General features: G+C 34.9%; 3 protein-coding genes across 3 annotated transcripts in view; all 3 read right to left on the bottom strand.

Moving 5' to 3' along the window:
- Positions 1 to 19,571, bottom strand: part of LOC145334937 (uncharacterized) — a 46,490-nt gene that overhangs the window by 16,231 nt on the left and 10,688 nt on the right. The window lies entirely within an intron of this gene.
- Positions 812 to 6,226, bottom strand: LOC145304580 (uncharacterized). Its single transcript, XM_080146497.1, has 2 exons — positions 5,930 to 6,226; positions 812 to 5,435 (listed from the first exon to the last, which is right to left on the bottom strand). Exon 2 carries the CDS (start codon positions 5,414 to 5,416, stop codon positions 4,457 to 4,459), a length of 960 nt encoding a protein of 319 aa, XP_080002623.1. The 5' UTR covers positions 5,417 to 5,435; positions 5,930 to 6,226; the 3' UTR covers positions 812 to 4,456.
- On the bottom strand, positions 8,671 to 15,896 carry LOC145304179 (uncharacterized). Its single transcript, XM_080145997.1, has 4 exons — positions 15,771 to 15,896; positions 10,610 to 10,819; positions 10,374 to 10,497; positions 8,671 to 9,950 (listed from the first exon to the last, which is right to left on the bottom strand). The coding sequence occupies exons 2-4, from the start codon at positions 10,812 to 10,814 to the stop codon at positions 9,881 to 9,883; spliced, it is 399 nt and encodes a 132-aa protein (XP_080002123.1). The 5' UTR covers positions 10,815 to 10,819; positions 15,771 to 15,896; the 3' UTR covers positions 8,671 to 9,880.

The following is a 19,571-nucleotide window of genomic DNA, read 5'->3' as shown; positions in this document are numbered from 1 at the left end:
GGCGTTGTGCACGAGGGCGACATGTTGATGTGGAGGAGATTCCGCAACGACGCCATCGATGAGGAGATCCTCCGCATGATGTATTCCAACTATGGGTTAGTCGTGAGGTTAATATCAGTAATGCCCACGTACGCCCGCTCCTTCCAGGCCAACATGGATTCCATCGCCGCCATGGACCGCCTGGTCACCGTCCAGCAGGACCTTGTGGAGGAGCTCCTCCAACAGGAACCCGACGACATCGGCGACTCCAGCGACTACGACGAGTAGATGGCTATGCCCACTACATGAGCTTAACCAGTCAGCGATAGTCATATATTAAACAAAATTTTTGATATCTAAATTTGAATAAATAAATATATTTTTGGTCAAAATTATGAAAAAACTTTGTTATTTTTTTATTAGATAAAATAGAGGTAGAGGTTGCGCGATTCGTTAGCTGCTTGATAAAAAATATATAATATAATGGAAGAAGTTAAAGTCAAAATATAAAATGTAAAATGAATAAAATGGATAAGAAACAAACTATGCTAAAGCTACTCTATACATAGGTATGTATGTCGGTTCCTACGGAACCTACTCGTTGAGATTTGAGGTTAAAGAAATGCTGTTTTATTATTTTTTTAATATAGAAATTAAGTGCTTACAAAAAGTCGAGGGCTAAAGATACGAATAGAAACTTAGTTAGAACAAAAAAAATTGTTAAATAAAGGAAGAGAAAAAATAAAGTATTTGCTTTTTTTAAGATAGTAAGTAATAAGTAAAATATCTTTCTTGAAAATATTTTTATTATCAATCAGTTTAATTTCAAAAATAAAATATTTGCTTTTTTTAAAACTCAATCTTGTTTAGGTAATAAGTAAAACATTTTTTCTTAAAAGTATTTTTATTATCAATTAGTTTAATTTCAAGTGGAAGGTTGTTGAATATAGTTGGGAAAGAGTTAAGAGGGGCGTGCAGGAGAAAGTTTCTATTGGTGCCCGGTTCGTAAGCAAAGTTGTTCCTGTTCCTAGTGCCATACGTATGTCTGTCTTGAACAAAATTCCAGGTGTTTTCAAAGATTTTGGGAAAATTGCCTAATTTATAGGCGTGCATAAATTTACAAACATTGAATTCAATTAACAGGTTAAATGGAAGTATGCCATTAGATTTAAAGAATTCAGCTGTGTGAGCTCTGCTAGGTAAATTTTCGATTATTCTAATGGCCTGCTTCTGCAACTTAATGATTGGTGCTAACAGATACATAGGACAGGCAGTGAACAGGAGACAACAATATTCGATATTCGACTTAATATAAGAAGAATAGAGTAGCTTTAAGTGTTTCTTGTCCAACAAATGACGCATTACTTTCATACTATAAATTATTTTAGAGACTTTGCTATAGACTTTTTCAAGATGATAAGAAAACTTCATTTTCTCGTCCAATTGAATTCCCAAGTGTTTGATACTACCCTCATTGGTACCGCTCACAAGATCCAACTTAGTGATTTTTGACTCATCATTTTCATTATGATTATTCATGTTTACATAGACTTCAAAGTTGGTCTTAGCGGCGAGCTCAGCGGGGGTGAGTATCTCACGGGGGGAGGAAAAGACCATACATTTGGTCTTGCGGGGGTGAATAAGAAGTTTATTGGCATTGTACCATTGGGTCAGTCTGGGGACAAGCTCCTTTGCAAGGTTGATCAATTGTATAATATTCTGCTTTTCAATGAAACCCACTGCGTCATCAGCAAAGAGATTGATTAGGATCTCTTCACTGCATGAAACAAGGTCATTGATAAAAATCAAAAAAAGAATTGGTCCCAGGACTGACCCCTGAAGTACGCCAATGATAATGAATTCAATTGTGGAGGAGAAAAGGCCCTTAAAAAATACACGCTGTTTTCTATTTGCATAATAACTACGGAACCAATCAAGTGCAACCCCCCTTATCCCTGAATTCTCCAGTTTGCTAAAAAGGATGTCCCTATTTATCATGTCGAAACACTTCCTTATGTCCAAAAATATGGCCATACAGGAAGTGTCTCGACTGAGTGCTTGGGTGATCAATGTGCTTAAGTTCAATACATTGTGAAAGGTTGAGATCCCTTTCATGAAGCCAAACTGGCGGTTGCTAAAAAAAGACCGATCTTCCAAGAACTTAACCAGCGTTTCACAGACATATTTTTCAATGGGTTTGGAAAAGTTATCAATGAGTGAAATTCCTCGATGATTATCTGCCTCGCTGAGTGAACCTGATTTGTGAAGGACAACTATTTTGGAAGTTTTCATTTTTTCAGGAAAAGTGCCATTTTGAAGTGATAAATTATAAACATGTGTTAGGGGAGTGGCAATGGTATCAGCACAGCGAGACAGAACATACATCGAGACATCATTTATGTCTGTGGAACGCTTAGGTTTAATACTACGAATGATATTAATAACCTTGAAGGGATACAATGGCTCAAAGAAGAGGGAATCTTGACATGGGGGTGGTAAATATTCAAAAAAATTTTTGGGGGTGGAAGGAATTTCAGGCCTTAGGGAAGACCCAATCTGACTAAAATAACGATTAAATTCATTAGCTATTTCTTGGTCATTTTCAATTTTGTTTGGGCCTACTTGAAGGTATGTGCACTCAGGGGAAGATTTACTAAACCCAATGACTTCCTTTAGGGTTTTCCAGAGTTTTTTCCCATCCCCGTTTGCATCTCTTATTTGTTTTCTGTAATATTCAATCTTTGCTCTTCTCACTTGCCTATTGTAATTATTCCTATAGACATTGTAAATACTTTCATTTTCAATTGTTTTGTCTTTTAAAAAGTTGCTGTACAAAATATCTCTATGCAATCTACAACGCAATAAAAAGTCTGACATGAAAGGCTGCTGAGGCTGGGTACGTTTGTTTTTTCGTTTTTTCCTAACTGGACACTTTTCATTATAAAGTCTCAAAAAGGTTGAAATAAAGTTATCATAAGCAATGTTTGTGTTGTCTTGACTTAAAACGTGATTCCAGTTAGTGTGGTAGAGTGCATAGTTTAAGGCATCAAAGTTTTCATCATTCAATTCTCTTTTTTCAAAGAAATCTGGAGGTTTGGGTTTATTTACTCTGTCTATTCGGAATGAATTAATAATTGGCAAGTGATCGGAGATTTTTGAAGTTAAAACAAAGGAAGACATTAGGTTTTGAATAAAGTTACCTACCCCGAATAAATCAAGAAGGGTTGCTGTGGTTCTAGTTACTCTAGTAGCTCTGGTAACGGTATTTATGATACCGTTAAAAGAAAAAGACTCAATAATTCTCATGGAGTTGCTATTTATATTATTTATTTTGAAAAGATCAAAATTGAAATCTCCCACAATGAAGTATGGTATGCTTAAAGCTGCTATTCTATCAATCAGGTCCAAAAAAAGTTCAAAAAATTCTTCTATTTCAGCACTACTCTGATTGGGTGGCCGATAACAGTTTAGTAAGCAAAACTTTAGTCCATTGTGGGAAATTTTTAAGCAAATAGATTCAAGAATATTTTCTTTAAATGAAAATTTATCAAATAGTTTATCTACTTTATAGTATTTGCTTACTAGAATACCCACCCCTCCCCCCCTACTTTTTGTGCGGAGTTTAACATGCCAATCGTAATTATTAATTCCATAGCAATCCATATTTACATCCTTATTTAGCCATAATTCTTGAAAACACAGAACATTTAAGTGGATATCATGTTGCCTAAAGAAGTCTACAGTGGAGACAATATCATTGTATTTAGAATGTAATGACTGACAATTAATACTAAAAATATTGAGAAGGTTTTCATTGAATGTTTTCAGTTTCTGTACGATACCTTGTTCACTTGAAAAAACGCAATTTATTCCGAATTCATTCTCAAAATCGTTAAAGTAGTCGCCGTAAATCGGATTCATAAGATTTAGACCAATGTTATCGTTTAAGTTACCGTAATCCTGGTTAATCTGATCATTAGGGAGGTTTGTCATAGCAGAGCTGGTCCAGGAGCACCGCAGGAGGAATCGTCTTAACATCAAGTATGGACATCTGAAACACAGTAGATATTAGTGGACAAATAAAAATAGGTAATATACAATATATTATCGTTAAAGCGAAAAAAATTACCATATTTACTATGGTTATTCCGATAGCGTTTAGTTTATGTGTGTGTTGGGGGTGGCAACACATTTCAAGCTAGTTTAGTTCCCCCTACTCATTTTCATACAAGTTCCAAGTATTTTATATGCTAATCAGCAGAAAAGAAAAATAAGAAAATAGATTGAAATTAATATGCTATGTGGGCGTTCTAACAAGTTAGGTAATATATAATAATAATATTATAATAATATAGAGTTTACGTGGATATAAAACATTCAGTTTTTCGAAATAAATCACTTTGGAAGTGAATTTAAAAATGATGATAATAATTTTTTGTTAGGTACCTTTTTTTTCCGTCGTATAAGATACTTAACCTCATGATGTGATTACCGCCTTTGTAGCTTTGCTTTGCTTAGCTTTGTTGGCGGTGTCTCTAGCTTTGGCCCTCGTGGCCACAGGATCAGAAGGTGCTGAGTCAACGACAGGGGCAACAGGATCAGAAGGTGCTGAGTCAACGACAGGTGTAGATGCGGCAGATGCGGCAGACGTGGCGGCAAGTGCGGCGGTGTGTGTGGCGGTAGGTACGGCAGTAGATGCCGCAGGTACGGCGACAGACACGGCGGCAAGTGCGGCAGACGTGGCGGCAGATGCGGCGGCGGTCACGGCGGCAGGTGCGGCGGTGAGCGCGGCGGCAGGTGCGGCAGTGTAATCAGCGGTAGCGGCGGCTGCGGATGCGACGGCGGCAGGTACTGACTGTGTGGGCTGTGCGGCTGGTGCAACGGCTGTATGTGCGGCGGTTGCGACGGTTGCGGCAGAGTCTATGGGAGGAAACACAGCTAGGTCCCCAAGAGCTGGGACAGGGGCAGACGTTAAATTATGTTGAATCGTGCTGGAAGGGTGGGCTGTGATCGTACTAAACTGTCTTGGGAAGTCATCCTCTGTTAAGTCAGCCTGATTAGAGAAGAATGTTTTCCTTTCCTCAGGCGCTAGCTTGTTGAAACAAAGGATAGGCGGTGCCTCTGACAGAAAAAAATCCTCGCTTCCAGGTATGGGTTGGGCCATTTCCTTCAGGTCTTTGCCAAACGGGTTAAGGCAGCGTATCCAGCGGCTGCCGTTCTTGAGCTGAAATTGGACATGTTGGCCAGCGACTTTGGCCCTCGAAATCTGGTTTGTGGCATATACAAAGGTCATGGTCTTCCTGTTGAGGTCGGACATATCTTGCTTCGCCTGGACTAACCTATTGGGGAAGAACGGGACCGGTGACGCGTTGTTCCTGGGATTGAACCTCTTGATCTCGGCGTTGTAACGGTCAAGCACAGCCTTCTTATTGTTCATCCACGCGTCGAGGTAGGATCTAGACATAAAACGAAAAATAAAAACGGGGATCTGGCCCTTTGTATATGGGAGCATATGGGCACGCTCGACGATATCACAAAAATGTGAGGGAATATATTCTAATTCCCCACGTTTAAGTGCGGCTTCAAGGGTGGGCCTTATAATGTTTCTAAATATGATAAACTCTGTAATATTTTCACGGCTCCACGGCTGCTGAAAATTCACTATTCTACAACTCCAATCGCGGCACCTTTGCTCTCTTATCGAGTTTTGTAGAAGTTGAAATTTGACGAAATTTTCTCTCGACGATTCGACAGAGTTTAGATAGTCTTTTTGTTGTGTAATCGTGGTCCTAATCGCTTTTTGTTCACTTGCAACAGATTTAGCATCTACGAAATTTTCTATACCTTCGATAGATTGAATTTTAACATTTAAATCTGAGACTCTCAATTTAATATCGTTTATTTCGGTTTTATGACTGGCAAAAGTACTATGAATAAGCTCATCCCTTACCTTAGCTATATTCGCATCGTATTCTTTAAACTTAACATCCAAAGCAGCGTCCAAATTTGTTTTAAACTTTGACCAATATTCTGGGTTGTCACACGTACTACAGGCCATGATGAAGTGAAGATGGCGGAACCGAGGGTGCTGAGTGAGTGTGGGTCAGCTGACCAATGGTGGGACGCGAAAAAATGTTAGCCAATGGGAGAGCTTATTTGTCGGGAGTACTTTGCGCCGGTAAAATGTTGCCAGACCGATAAATTATCATAAAATTATCAAAAAAATTTGAGAGTGTTTTCACCAAAAAATTGTTCATTAAGTTAAAGCGATTAGGTTACACATAAGTTAAAAAAAAACTTTTAATTCATTAATGTTTTATTTTCACTTTTTTTGTGTTAACAATTGACCGATACGTTAACACATACACATTGCCAGGCCTAAATACGAGGTGCCCTCTGGCTACAGTGTCTTCCCTTTCCTCCAACTGCGGAGTGACCACGGGCAGTGGGGAGAGGGGAACTAGTTGAGAGAGAGGGGGAAGGTAGAACTGAGCTTAACACATGGGGTAGGGCGGGGGAGAGCTTGCTAAATGCGTGTTCTCAGCCCGACTCTCTGAACTAAACTGTAGATATTTTAAATAACTAGCTACGAACTTAGTTGTTCTTGTTAAGTTTCTAAGTAGATATCTTAATTAACTAGCTAAGTTTCTATGTAGATATTTTAATTAACTAGCTACGAACATAGTTGTTCTTGTTAAGTTTCTATGTAGATAGTTCAATTAACTAGCAACGACTATGTTTGCTATGGACAAAGATGTTCTTGTTAAGTTTCTATGTAGATATTTTAATTAATTAGCTACGACTATGTTACGAACATAGTTGTTCTTGTTAAGTTTCTATGTAGATAGTTCAATTAACTAGCAACGACTATGTTTGCTATGGACAAAGATGTTCTTGTTAAGTTTCTATGTAGATATTTTAATTAACTAGCTACGAACATAGTTGTTCTTGTTAAGTTTCTATGCAGATGTCTTAATTGACTCGCATGTCTACAATATTATTATACCAAAACAATAACATTAATATCCGTTACCAGCGAAGTTCCAGGCTTTATTAATAATTTAATATATCTGAAGGCCGTTTCTTTAAGTTTTACAGATTAGTATGAGATACGGAAAGTGTTATGTGTGACGTCATAAAAATTCGTCTAAAAGGAAAGATGAGAGGAGAAGTGGGAAAGGATAACTAAAAAAGGGATCGGTTTAGACGTATTTTTATGACGTCACACATGACACTTTCTGTATCTCTTATTATTATAATAGAGAAGTTTCAATTTGGCCAGAAAAAAAAAGTTTTTATCCCTTTTTAGGGTAGGGTAGTCAATTGGATATTGGTCGAGGAAAAAATCAAATTTTATGCATGTTAGAATTGTCCTATCGATTTCAAACTTTGCATGGTGATTCCTGTAGTAGTTATGTACGATTGAGAAAGCGTAGCAACTCTATAATCATTATCAGAATGTCCATATGTCCATTTTAAGTATGTTGATTTTTTGACTTTTTTAAGAACAAATTTTCTAATTATCCGATTGATCTGTTTTTGGTATATTGATTCCTGGGACAACAAAGTACAATATTATAAGCGAAGCAACTCTAAAATCAAGTCCTAAAAATGTAAGTATGTCCACAAACATTATCCTGTATCCAGCAGTTATTTTTACAAATTTACTCACAATTTTGCTTCGACTCCTATACATTTACATAAATTCTGATTATTCAGTTCTGACACTATACAAGTGTTAATGTCTATTTGTCCTACGGTTTCAGCGCTTCGCTTTTTTGGATGTTGTCATCCTTGTTTAATTTTATCCCTCAAAAAAATGAAACTAAAATGTATAATCTAAAGAAAAGTTTTATGACTTTATAAATTACTTACAACTAGGTTTTAGGCTAGGATCTAAATTAAGTGCAAACCTTGGCCGTACGGCCGTTTGTTATTCCGTTACAATTCTTTTTTTAGTGATTATTTTATAATAATGTTATTTTAACTGGATATTTATAATAACATTTGTCATTTTTTAATCAAATTTATGTTTTACTTTGTTTTAACTGCATGTCTATTTAATTTGATTTATGCTTTTTAGAATCTTTAATATAACACTAGTCTTTTGCCTGCGCCAGATTCTAACTTTATTGTGATATTTTTGTTGTAAAATATCCCGGGAACCAAATTTAATTGGTTGGTTGGTTTTTCCACCAATGTGTTACCATAATTAACATATTATACTTAATCCTTAAATTATTTTGTCATAAATTTGTTTCAGGGTGTTTCAAAAATGTTAATTTTTCTCAAACACGTATTTCATTTGATTAATGCTTTTACGAAAAGCTTCAAGTTCTATCCTTATTAGAAAAGTAAAACGAACATATTATATTGTAAAACAACCTTTTTAAAGCAAGTCATAAATAATCTAAAACAACAGTAAAACAAAGCAGGGAAGGATGGTATATTGGGCTATTTATTACACTAGTTCCCAAAGTTTTATAATAATGTTTTCTTATTCATTGGCTCAACAACTTTAGGAACTTCTGAAGTTAATTTTGACCAATAATTGTAATCTAAAGATGGTGCAATTTTGTATATCATCATTGGGGATTACATAAATTTATCGGCCATTGTCTTATCCCTTTAGATCCCTGAGAGCAAGGACAAATATGTCAATACGCAGCGGTAGAATAAAAACAAATAAAATTCTGTTTCAATTTTATTAAAATCTAATTTCTGATGTGATATCAAGTTAATAACAATATAACAAATAACAAATTAACAAGAACTAATATAAAACTAAGACCCCAGCTTGGGAACAACAATTGTAAGTAGTTCATAAGCTGACGGCTTAATTATTCCCTTAACAAACTAATAACAACGGTCAGTCAGGCCAAAAAAGTGAAGTTTCCCGCAAGGGTATAATCATATACCCAAGCTAAAATATCGACACTTTTTCAAAGCCTAAGTTAGGTTGTTCCTTAAAATCTAAGCTTTGTTTTGTTTTGTAAATAAAAAGTGACTTTTAAACCAAAGTCAATTTTTGCGTCAGTATTTTAAAGTCAGATGTGGTTTTAAGTATTGAAAAAAAAGTCTTAATAGTCTAATATTAGCTAATGACAGTCAGAGAAAGAAATATAATTATCTCCCTCTCTCCTTCTGCTATAAACTAATACAATATAATAAACAGTCATCTGGTTATTTCATATGTAATACACACGCACACAACTAACAATACGAGTATTGTTTCAACACTACTATAATAGATAGATAAATATATTATAATAGATGGATATTAATGTAAGGTAATGAGGTCCGTATCATACTTTTTAGTTCCGTTTTCAAATGCATTTCTAAAAGTACACGTTGCAGCAAAATGCAACCAAAGTCAGGAAAAAAAATATTGCTTTTTTTCAGTTTTTTTTTTGGATAAAAAAACTTACTTTTATCAAGCAGTCAATTGTCTAAAATTTTTAAGTCAAAAAAGTTTATAAACATTATGCTAAAATGCAATGTTTATCGTAAATTTATAAAAATTTAAGCTAAAAAATCTAGTTTTTTGTCAAGCAAAAATGCTTTAAAATTTGCTGTGTAAAGTCTTTCATTTCTCATTTTTGATCATTACAGCGGCGAAAAAAGCTCACCACCTTGTCAAAATATTTTGTTAATTAAGTTGTAAGGTATAACAAAAATAAATAAAAATAGTAACAAATTTGTAACAAGTAACAAATAACAAATTAATTATGGCATATTCGACGCGGGCCATGACTACAATAAAAAACACACAAAAATGATGTTCCTCAGAAGTCAACGGCACCGTTTGGTTTCCAGTCCAATTCTGCGCGGGTTAGGTCGTCTGTAAGGGGGGGGGGGGAGTCATTCAACAAACCAGGTTGTGATTGATTGATTGATTAACTTAGAAAGCGGATCTCTTCTTTCTGGCCTCCTCGTACTGGGCCTGCTCAGCGTTGTAGGTGTCGTAGTACCTGCAAATGGAGAAAGGGTTAATTTTCATTGGCGTTTTTGGACTGAAGACAAGCGTTTGACTCTTGCATTTGTTTGAAATAGATTGAAAGAAAAGTAAAAATACAAATAAAATATGAATATTTGAATTAAAAGTAAGATATATAGGAAGTCAATATAAGAAAGATAGACAGAGAGCATTGTAGCAAGCAAGAGGGATAGTAATATATCAAATAGATAGATAGAAAGATGAAAAGAAATATAGATAGTAAGATAAATAGAAAGGTAGATAGAAATATAGATAGAAAGATACATAGATAGAAAGAAAGGTAGATAGATAAAAGATATATAAATAAAAAGATAGATAGATAAAAAAAAATAGATAGAAAGATAGACAGATATATAGAAAGATAGATAGATAGAAAGATATCAAAAGTCGACTTTACCTGCCGGCAGCGGAGTATCCAGTGGCGGGGGCATCATAGCTGGCAGCGGGGGCGCTGTAGGAAGGAGCGGGGGCACCATAGCTGGGCTCGGGGGCACCATATCCGCTGGCGGTAGCAGCAGCTCCTGAAATTTTTTAATAAAAATTATTTTTTAAGTATTGAAAAGTTAAGAACTAAATTTAGTGTTAATATATATCAATAGATGTCGCTAGCATTGTGAATAAAAATGAACTTACCGGTTCCGAAGAGGTCAATGCCAAGGAAGTAGACGGCCAAGAAGGACAGGAGACCCAGGAGGATGGCCTGAGGGATCAGGTTGATGGTGTAGCCGGGACCGGTGAAGTACAGTCTGCCCTCCTCCTGGCCCTCGACGGCGGTGTCGGCGGCGAAAGCCTGACCGGCGAAAAGAACGAAGCACAGAGCGGCGATAGACTTGTTCATTGTGACTGAAATTAAAGATTAATATTAGATTAGAGTAAAACACTAGAGGGAGATGGGGTTAAAAAACTGTATGTCCCCATCCCAACGACCCTGTGCCGACTCTTAATTGGGTATTTAAAAATCAACCAATAGTGTCAGGAATATTAAAACAGCCAAGTAGCAGAAAACAATTTGCTAGCAGACGAAAAATGTATTTGAAAAAGAGGAGCAGGTAGTTATATGCATATACATCTATACTATAGATCTGTTGCGATACCTTTACTTAAAGCGTTCAAGTTATTTGCTAATTTTCAAATTATAAAGCCAATGGCATTGTGAGAGAAAATAATTAATATTTTTTTCAATAGAAAGATTAATTGAAAATTGCTTAAACAAATTATGCCATATGTTATTAATATTAAATATGTCTGTGTGTGTGTGTGTGGATTTCTTAATTTTTTTAAATAAGAAAATACAAAACAAAATTCATTTTCCATATGGTTGACTACTAACCAAAACATATTATATATGAAATAGATAGATAGATATATATTGTAGACCTCTAAACTAGGTTAACTAAATGAAAGGGAAAATGTTCCTGGAATTTTGCATGTGGTGCTCAAGTTGGGGGGAGAGAGGGGGGGTGAGAATCTGATTTGGAAGGAGGAATTTTGATGTAAGAAATGATAAGTAAGAGAGAGAGAGAGAGAGAGTGAGTGAGAGGTTGGAAGAAAGAGAGAGTGAGAGAGAGAGGGAAAGTGGTTGGGAAAGGGGTAAAGTATAGGTTCTGTTTTGCCCCAGGGGAAATACCAGATTAGATAGATTGATAGGTGAATAATAGTTGGGGCATAATAATCTTAACCTGACCCAAACTGTGGGATTATGCCATCATATTATCATAATTTTCAATCTTACGTGGAATGTTACATTAAAATTGTATGTTGAATTATTTACAGTTAGGTAAACCTATCAATAAATGATACATAGCTATAACAATTTAAAAGATACAACTATTAATCTAAGCCTATACATATAGGTATGACTATGTAAGATAAGGCTACCTAACTTATATATAAACAGGTATCTAAAAGTAAATGTATGCATGTGTGAAGCTAAAAAGTTTATAAGTGCAGGCACTTAAGTGCTAGACACCTATTATGTAAGAGAAGAAATAAAAAATGCACTGTAAAGCGTGCTAATGGTGGCTAATAGTGACTAATTGTAGCTAAAAGGCTAAAGTGGCGGGGTGAAAAAAATACACAAGGAAGTTACAATAACATATGCCAGCATTTATATGTATTTATATATGTATGATCAGGCATGTAAGTACTACAACTACCCCCTTACACACAAACACACACACACACACACAAGTATACAAGGTCATATAAAATTTTCATTCATAAATTGCCTCCTGAGAACAAGTCAAGTTATTGTGTGTGTGTGAGTGTGTGTGTGTGTGTGTGTATGATAGGATTGGGAAGGTCGCATATGAAGTATTTAGTTTACCTTAAGCACTTTAATGTCCTGTCCCCCTTTATTCCCCCCCTTACCCCTACCACCTTCTTCAAATGCCATATGTACGTAATATTCTCCCCCAAGGGGGGGAAGGGGGGGAACGGGGGGGCAGGGGGGTTAACATGTATGATAGAATATAATGTAATCTATACCCAGGAAGAGTTCGGGGGGGGGAGGTTAAATGTAATGGCATAACATATGCAATTCTTAAGACATGCTGAGAGGGGGTGTGTCAAGAGGATTTGGGAGGGGGGGGGGAGGGAAGGTCATAGCTTGGTCAGATATATGTTTACTAATTAAATAAGAAATTGGTAATATCTACACAATATCAACACTATGGCCTTCAGATATGGACAGACAGACTGACAGACATACAGGACAGACGGACCAATACTTAAGGAAGAGTACACACACGCACTCACATACAGATTACACATAGTTTGTTTAAAGTAGGTCAAATGTTGATACTTGAAATATGTGTTAAAAAAAACTTATGTGGCGGTGCACCATCAAACAATTCCTTAATTCAAAAAATACACATTCCACCCCCCCCCCCCTAAACAGACATGCAAAAAAATCCACATTTTTTGCCCTAATTTAACGTCTAAATTAGTAAAAAAAAAAACGGTATACCAAAAAGCAAAGTTTTGGGTGGATATATGATATGAGGAAATGTGTTACATAACACAAATATGCAAGTCATAGGAAAGCAGAATCAAACCATAAGAATTTTAACTTATTCAAAAAACAGAGCGTTTAGAGGTCAAATCAGAGGAATTTTAAAATCTAACATGTTTATCACAAAGTCTATGGCTGAATAACCTTTCCAATATATTAATATTATTTTATGTAAAAAGAAAAAGAAATACAACGTGTTTTAAAAAGAAAAGAGGCATGAAATGATTTACAAAATTATTTACCGCTAAAAAAGTTATTATGAGATATAATAAAGAGAATTGTCATGTAAAGTTTTTATTTGCTAGTCATAGGAAAGCTATATATAAAAAAAACTTAAAAATCATTTAAAAGTTGTAAAAAATTTCTTCAAATTAATCTTATTTTATTGTTATATTTTCAGAGTATTTTAATATAAGTTTAATTAAATTCAAAACACCTTGAGACAATTTAAATTTGAATGAAAGTTAAAGTTTTAATTGACATTGATTTAAAATATTTGAATTTTTCACAAGCTATTGTTTTATTTTCAATGAATAAGCTGAAAGTATGGCATTTTGAAAACAGTACAGCAACTATCTATCTAGCTATCCAGGAGCTAGCTGGCGATAATGAAATGGTTGTCCAAGGTCGGATAGCAAGGATACCAATATTGGAATCTTCTATTGTCTTAAAAATTGATTGCTTAGAACAAACAATTAAGAAATAAAAAGACAGGAAGTGGAAAAGTTATCCGCTGTTCACACGTAACTGTCAAAAAAAATCCACCAAAAAATATGTATAAAAATCTTCAAAATTATTTCGAAAAATTTGTAAAATAAATATTTATGCTTTGAGAAAATTTTAATACTAAAAAATTTGGCTAATATAAAAAATTATCCTGTTTTGAAAGGACCTAAAAAAGTTATTCATCTATTGTTATTTTTACGGCTATACCGCGAGGGTTATTACATGTAATTGTGGCATATGTGTCAAAATTTTCAAGACATGAGGACTTGCCGGGGGCTTAGGGTTGGGGGGGTTGGGGGTGAAATACCCCCGGGATAACAAATCTGTGAAGGGATAGAGAAGGAAAAAAGGAGGGGGGTCTGGTGGTTTTTAATATAATAAACATGAAGGAATTGCCCTAGGGATGGTTTTAGGGGAGGGGGTGCAGGGGGGGGGGGTGCATCAAGGGTAACATAACAGTAATTTAATTTGGTTTATTGGTTTTAACTGATTTTCAAGGACAAGTCAAAATTTTAAGAAGGATCTTACAGAACAATTAAATAGCCCCCGGCAACCTACACTTTAATTTCAGGCGCCATTGTCCAACAATATTATTTATTAAAGGACATTTTAAGGCCTTAATAACATGTAATTTAAACAACATCCTGTGAAAAAATTGGGACTTTCAAAGCTTAGATAAAAAAAATTAAGATTATGACATGATAGAGAGAAAAAATACCCTTTTACAATAAATCAAAATGAAGACAAATGATACTTTTGAAATGGTATAATTTAAAGAAACCCAAAACATCAACTAACCCCCAATTTGAGATCATTTTAGTGACATTAATAACATCCCATTCGCGTAGAAAGTTATTGATTCCGACAGTTTTGATATATTACTTTAAAAAATATATACTTTAACATAAGGAAATATCAATTTCAAAATTGCTTCCTTAAAAAAAAGAAATTCTTAGGAAATATGACATAAAAGTTAAGTTTCCTAAAAAATGTTAGATCATTAAAAAGCATTGAACTGGAAAAAATCTAAATTACCCATTTTCCTCCCTTATTGAAAAAAATGACAGATTTTTATAAAACTCATTCTTACACTATTACTCATACCCCCCCCCCCCCCCCAATTCTTTAGAGAAAAAGGAACATATTGACCATTTCTATGTTTAGTAAAAAGTAGATTAATCCCCAATTCCTCTCCCCCACCCCCATCTCAAACCTTTTTTAAATTTATTATAACGGTGCCAAAAGAAAATTTAAAAAATTTGCCGACTTGTACTTTTGAGAAATTATTCTTGGAAATAAAAATTAGGTCAATTCTAAGTTCTCAGCAAATTTGAATTTTTGAAATGATATATTTTACATTGATTTCAAAAATAATTTAAATGCATAGAAAGATTATATTGGTTTAATATAATTTAATTTGGTTAACTAAACCTAAAAAAAAGAGTATTAAAAAATAAAACAATAATGCATCGTTAGCTCATTACTTAAAATTAAATGATTAAAATATAAAAAAAATCTTTTCCTAAACTCATAATCATGCATATACAAACTAATAATATATCTAGAATAGTTTTTATTTATTTTGGTTGTATCAAAATTATGTTGATCAATGTCAAAAGTGTAAAAAAAGGGATATTGGGAGGGGGGGGGCTGCAACGCATAAAAATCCTGTTATAAATGGCTTTAAGGTGGGTATGTCCTGGATGTAGTATGGGTGTATAAGGAAGCCAGAAGGATATATTAGTATAAATTATTGGTATACATATACATATGTATATATATGTATAAATGGCCAGACACATATATATTACAACATGGGATATAAAATATGCTGAATCATGCTCGACCACTCACTCATATGTATAGCGGCATTGGCGCGCGCACACACACACACACACACACAATAGAAAATCCTTAAAATTTTAAAATTAACATAATTAGCGACGATGGCGGCTATGAGCCCATAAAATCAGCCACATTAAATTTAGTATATAAATATAATTACTAAACACAAATTTTTAAAGTTTTGTATTATTATTATAAATTGTCACACACCTGAGTTTTAAAAATTTGTGCTGGACGGAGGAGAGTGAGGGACACTTTACGTGTTACTTGAACGAGTGTAAGAACTAGACTAACTGCCCAGAGAAATAAACGCGCGAAAGAAGAGTAGCGTTGGCGGATTTTGTTCAGCGCATATAATGGTCCTTAATAAATACATATGTACACACTGTCCTCCGGGAGAGCGGGCCAGAGCAAAAGGGGAAGGCGGCGGGGGGAAGGTTGGGAAAAGGGTATGGGATGACTAAAGTAGCACTGTGGGGGTTGGTTGTGATTTTGGACAAAACATCTTTTTTTTTTCTGCAAGAAGTAGCATATTTACAACTTACCTTGTATTATATATTCATATATATTTTATATATGTAACATATAAATATGGTAAAGCATACTGTGGGCTAGGAAAGAGACATCCATTTATTCATTTCAAGAATAAAATGTTTGGGAGGGAGGGAGGGGACATTGGACTGTAGATTACACAGGTACCCAAAGTTTTGTAACCTCGGTATCTTATTTGTTGGCTCAAAAACGTTAGGAACTTTAATTGTAATTTGATTGATTGGTTCAAACAAGTAGTGTCCAAACATTTGAACCAATAATTTTGATCTAGAAAAGGGATTATTATGTTCTTCATCAATGAGGGTGAATAACATTTTATCATCCATTGTCTTATCCCTTAAGATCCCTGGGAATAATGAATCTTTTGATTAGGTATACTAAAAAACATCACCCCTAAAAAAATGTCTACTTATATAAATAAATGAATAAATACAATTATGAAATGAATTAAAGTGATTAAAAATGGTGTTTGAAGGTCCATGTTAGTGTTTAAGTGTGGTAAAAAATGATCTAAATCTTTTTACACACATCCTATTATAGATATAATTGTTAAAAGTGTTTGCAATTTTTATACACTTAACTTTAGTTCTTCAAAAAAAATTCTAAAATCAAACATTAAAAAAAGATTACAGAAGTGCTTTTTGTAGTCATTCTGTAAAAATCTAAATGTACCAAAAATTCATATAAAACAATGTTTTGTCTCAAGAATCTAAAGGGATAAGACATTGGCTGATAAATTGATATACATCCTCAACAATAATACACAAAATCACCCCTTCTGTAAATTAGATTTTTTGATTAAAATGTTAAACATTTAACTTAATGAATCAACCAAACAAAATTCAGTTGAAATATCTGGACTAACAACTTAATAAACCAATCAATCCAGTCCCCAAAGTTGTTAAGCCAACAAATAAGAAAACATTATGCTAAAACTTTTGGGACTGGCGTAATAAACAGCCCATAGTCCCCTCTCACTCTTGATTTAATCTTGTCATTAATATGGATAGCAAGCATAACAAGACAGGATTGTGCATTTAGATGCAATCATTAATTCAAGATCAATACAAACATTCATGAAATATACTCAGGTAGCAGGGGGATATTGGGCTGTATATTACACTAGTCCTCATAGTTTTATAGCAAGGTTTTCTTATTGGTTGGCTTAACAGCTTTGGGAACTTTTATTTGGATTAATTTGTTTATTAAGTTGTTAGTCTGGACATTTCAATTGCTAATTGTATTCTACAGAAGGTATAATTTTGTGTATCATCATTGGGGGGATGTACATCAATTTATTGGACATTATCTTATCCCTTTAGATTCCTGAATATACTAGACTTAACAGTATAAACAGTATCAGTTGGGCAAAACTTATTTTTAGAGATATGTGTAAAAAAGAAAATTTGTATTTTTTCTGCAAGTAGAACAATTCTTTCAAGTAATAAAACTAGATACAGGGTGGGCCACATAAATCCGGACTTTTTTCACAAGGCCATAGCTCCAAAACTACTTGACCAATCAGGACGTTTGACCACACTATAAAAAGCTTAGGTCATTACCTTTTTGCCCATAAAAAATTTTGGAGGATGGAGGACGTGTACTGGCAGCGCTTATGTTCAACATGGCAGATTCGAAATGAGCGCTAGTTTACCCTAGATTCTCAATATGGGCCCACTAAATCTAATCTCAGACCATCTGTAGCTGAGATAGACTTATGAAACTTGCTGGATATACTGTTAGATACTTAAAGAAGACACTAGAAAAGACTAGAGCGCTCTATCCCATCTGCTTTGGCCGTAGTACTCCGGCAAAGTGAAACGTGGCAGATTTTAGGGTGTCAAAAATGTAAAAAAATCTTGAAAATTTCTCGGTTCTCGACTACATGGGCCCATTTGGAACCTTAAAAATCGTATTAGACTATGTGTTACGATGATAACCATAGCTTAATCTTCATGCCATTTCCAAAAAGGTATAAAACGTTGTTCTAGCTTAATTGTGGCCAAAATGAGAGCCGCCGTGTCGAATGGTATCTTGAAAGATGGGTATATCTGGATCCTGCGGTTACTCACGTCCCTAAGGAGATGTGGCCTCCCAGCAGCCCCGATCTTCATACAATTGACTTATGGGCCTGGAGCGCCATTAAAGCATGAACCAATAGACGCGCCTATACCACAAAGACCTCCCTCATTGCCACTATCAAGCAGAACTTTGCCATCTTGGACAGGGACATGGTGACCAGGGTTGGGGGGCGGTTTAGGGGGCGGGTCAAGGCGGTGATGGAGACTGGCGGCGATTTTATTGAATAATTTAATAGTCATATACCTAGTTTACTTCCCAGTTTTTAAAATTCAATAAAATCTTTAAAATTGACGATTTTATGTTCATTTGTTTAAAAATAAGAAAAAGTCCGGATTTATCTGGCCCACCCTGTATAAGGTAAAAATAGAAGGAACAAGGTTGATAACATCCATAAAATCGAAACAAGTTGGAACTTGGAAGGATTATTGTATAGTGTCAGAACTTAATTAATCATTAATTTCTAAGTCTAAACAAAATTGTACGTAAATTTGTTGCAAAATATAGGATAATAGAATAGATAAATAATCATAAAAATGTTGTCAAGATGTTAAAAATCCAGCATATTTTAAAAGGACATATGGACTTTCTGATAACAATTATAGAGGTACTACGCTTTTAAAACTGTACCTAACTGTCATAGGAATTATCATGCAAAGTTTGAAATCAATATGATAATCCTAACATGTCTGTTTTAATAATTATATCATACAAAAAATGTTGAAAAAGGGGTAAGGATTTGCAAGCTTCATTTGAACGTCTCCATAGTGAATTCTATGAAACCAATAAAAGATCAAAAATGGCCAAACAGTGATTTGTTCAAGCACCGAAAAATTGCGTCAGCCAAAACGTCGCTGGACAAATATGGCCTCACAGTGTACGGGAGGAGATTGTGTGAATAATGCGTCAGTTTGGCGGATCTTGTAGCGTAAACTAATTGCTTGGAAGATATTACACACACACTCACACACACACAAACTCTACTCCCGGAGTTACACACATGCAGACAGAGAAGGGGAAGTAAGTGAGTTGAAAAGAGAAAAGGGAAGGGGCAGTTAGGGGAAAGAGAAGACAGGAGTAATGGGAAAGAAAAGGGAAATAATCAGAGATTGGGAAGAAAAAAGGAAAGAGTCTAAAGATATTCTTGAACTAAATATTTGGTGCTTTTCACTTAAAATACCTGTAGAGCACGGACCATCCCCCCCCCCCCCTCTATAACCTACAATCTTAAATAAATTGAAAACTTTGGGGGTGTTAGTTTTTTTCTAGGCCTAAACCTGTGCGGGGAGCCTAGTCTTGTGATACTCTAACCCTTCAGAACTACCCAAAATAACCTATCCTAAAGTGAAATAATAACCAACAAACGAAAACCTACTCTAC

This window comes from Acartia tonsa, chromosome 13 (genome assembly GCF_053477335.1).
Source record: "Acartia tonsa isolate MP-2025a chromosome 13, ASM5347733v1, whole genome shotgun sequence".
In the NCBI taxonomy this organism is placed as follows: Eukaryota; Metazoa; Arthropoda; class Copepoda; order Calanoida; family Acartiidae; genus Acartia; species Acartia tonsa.
This window is presented reverse-complemented; position numbering and strand designations above follow the sequence as displayed.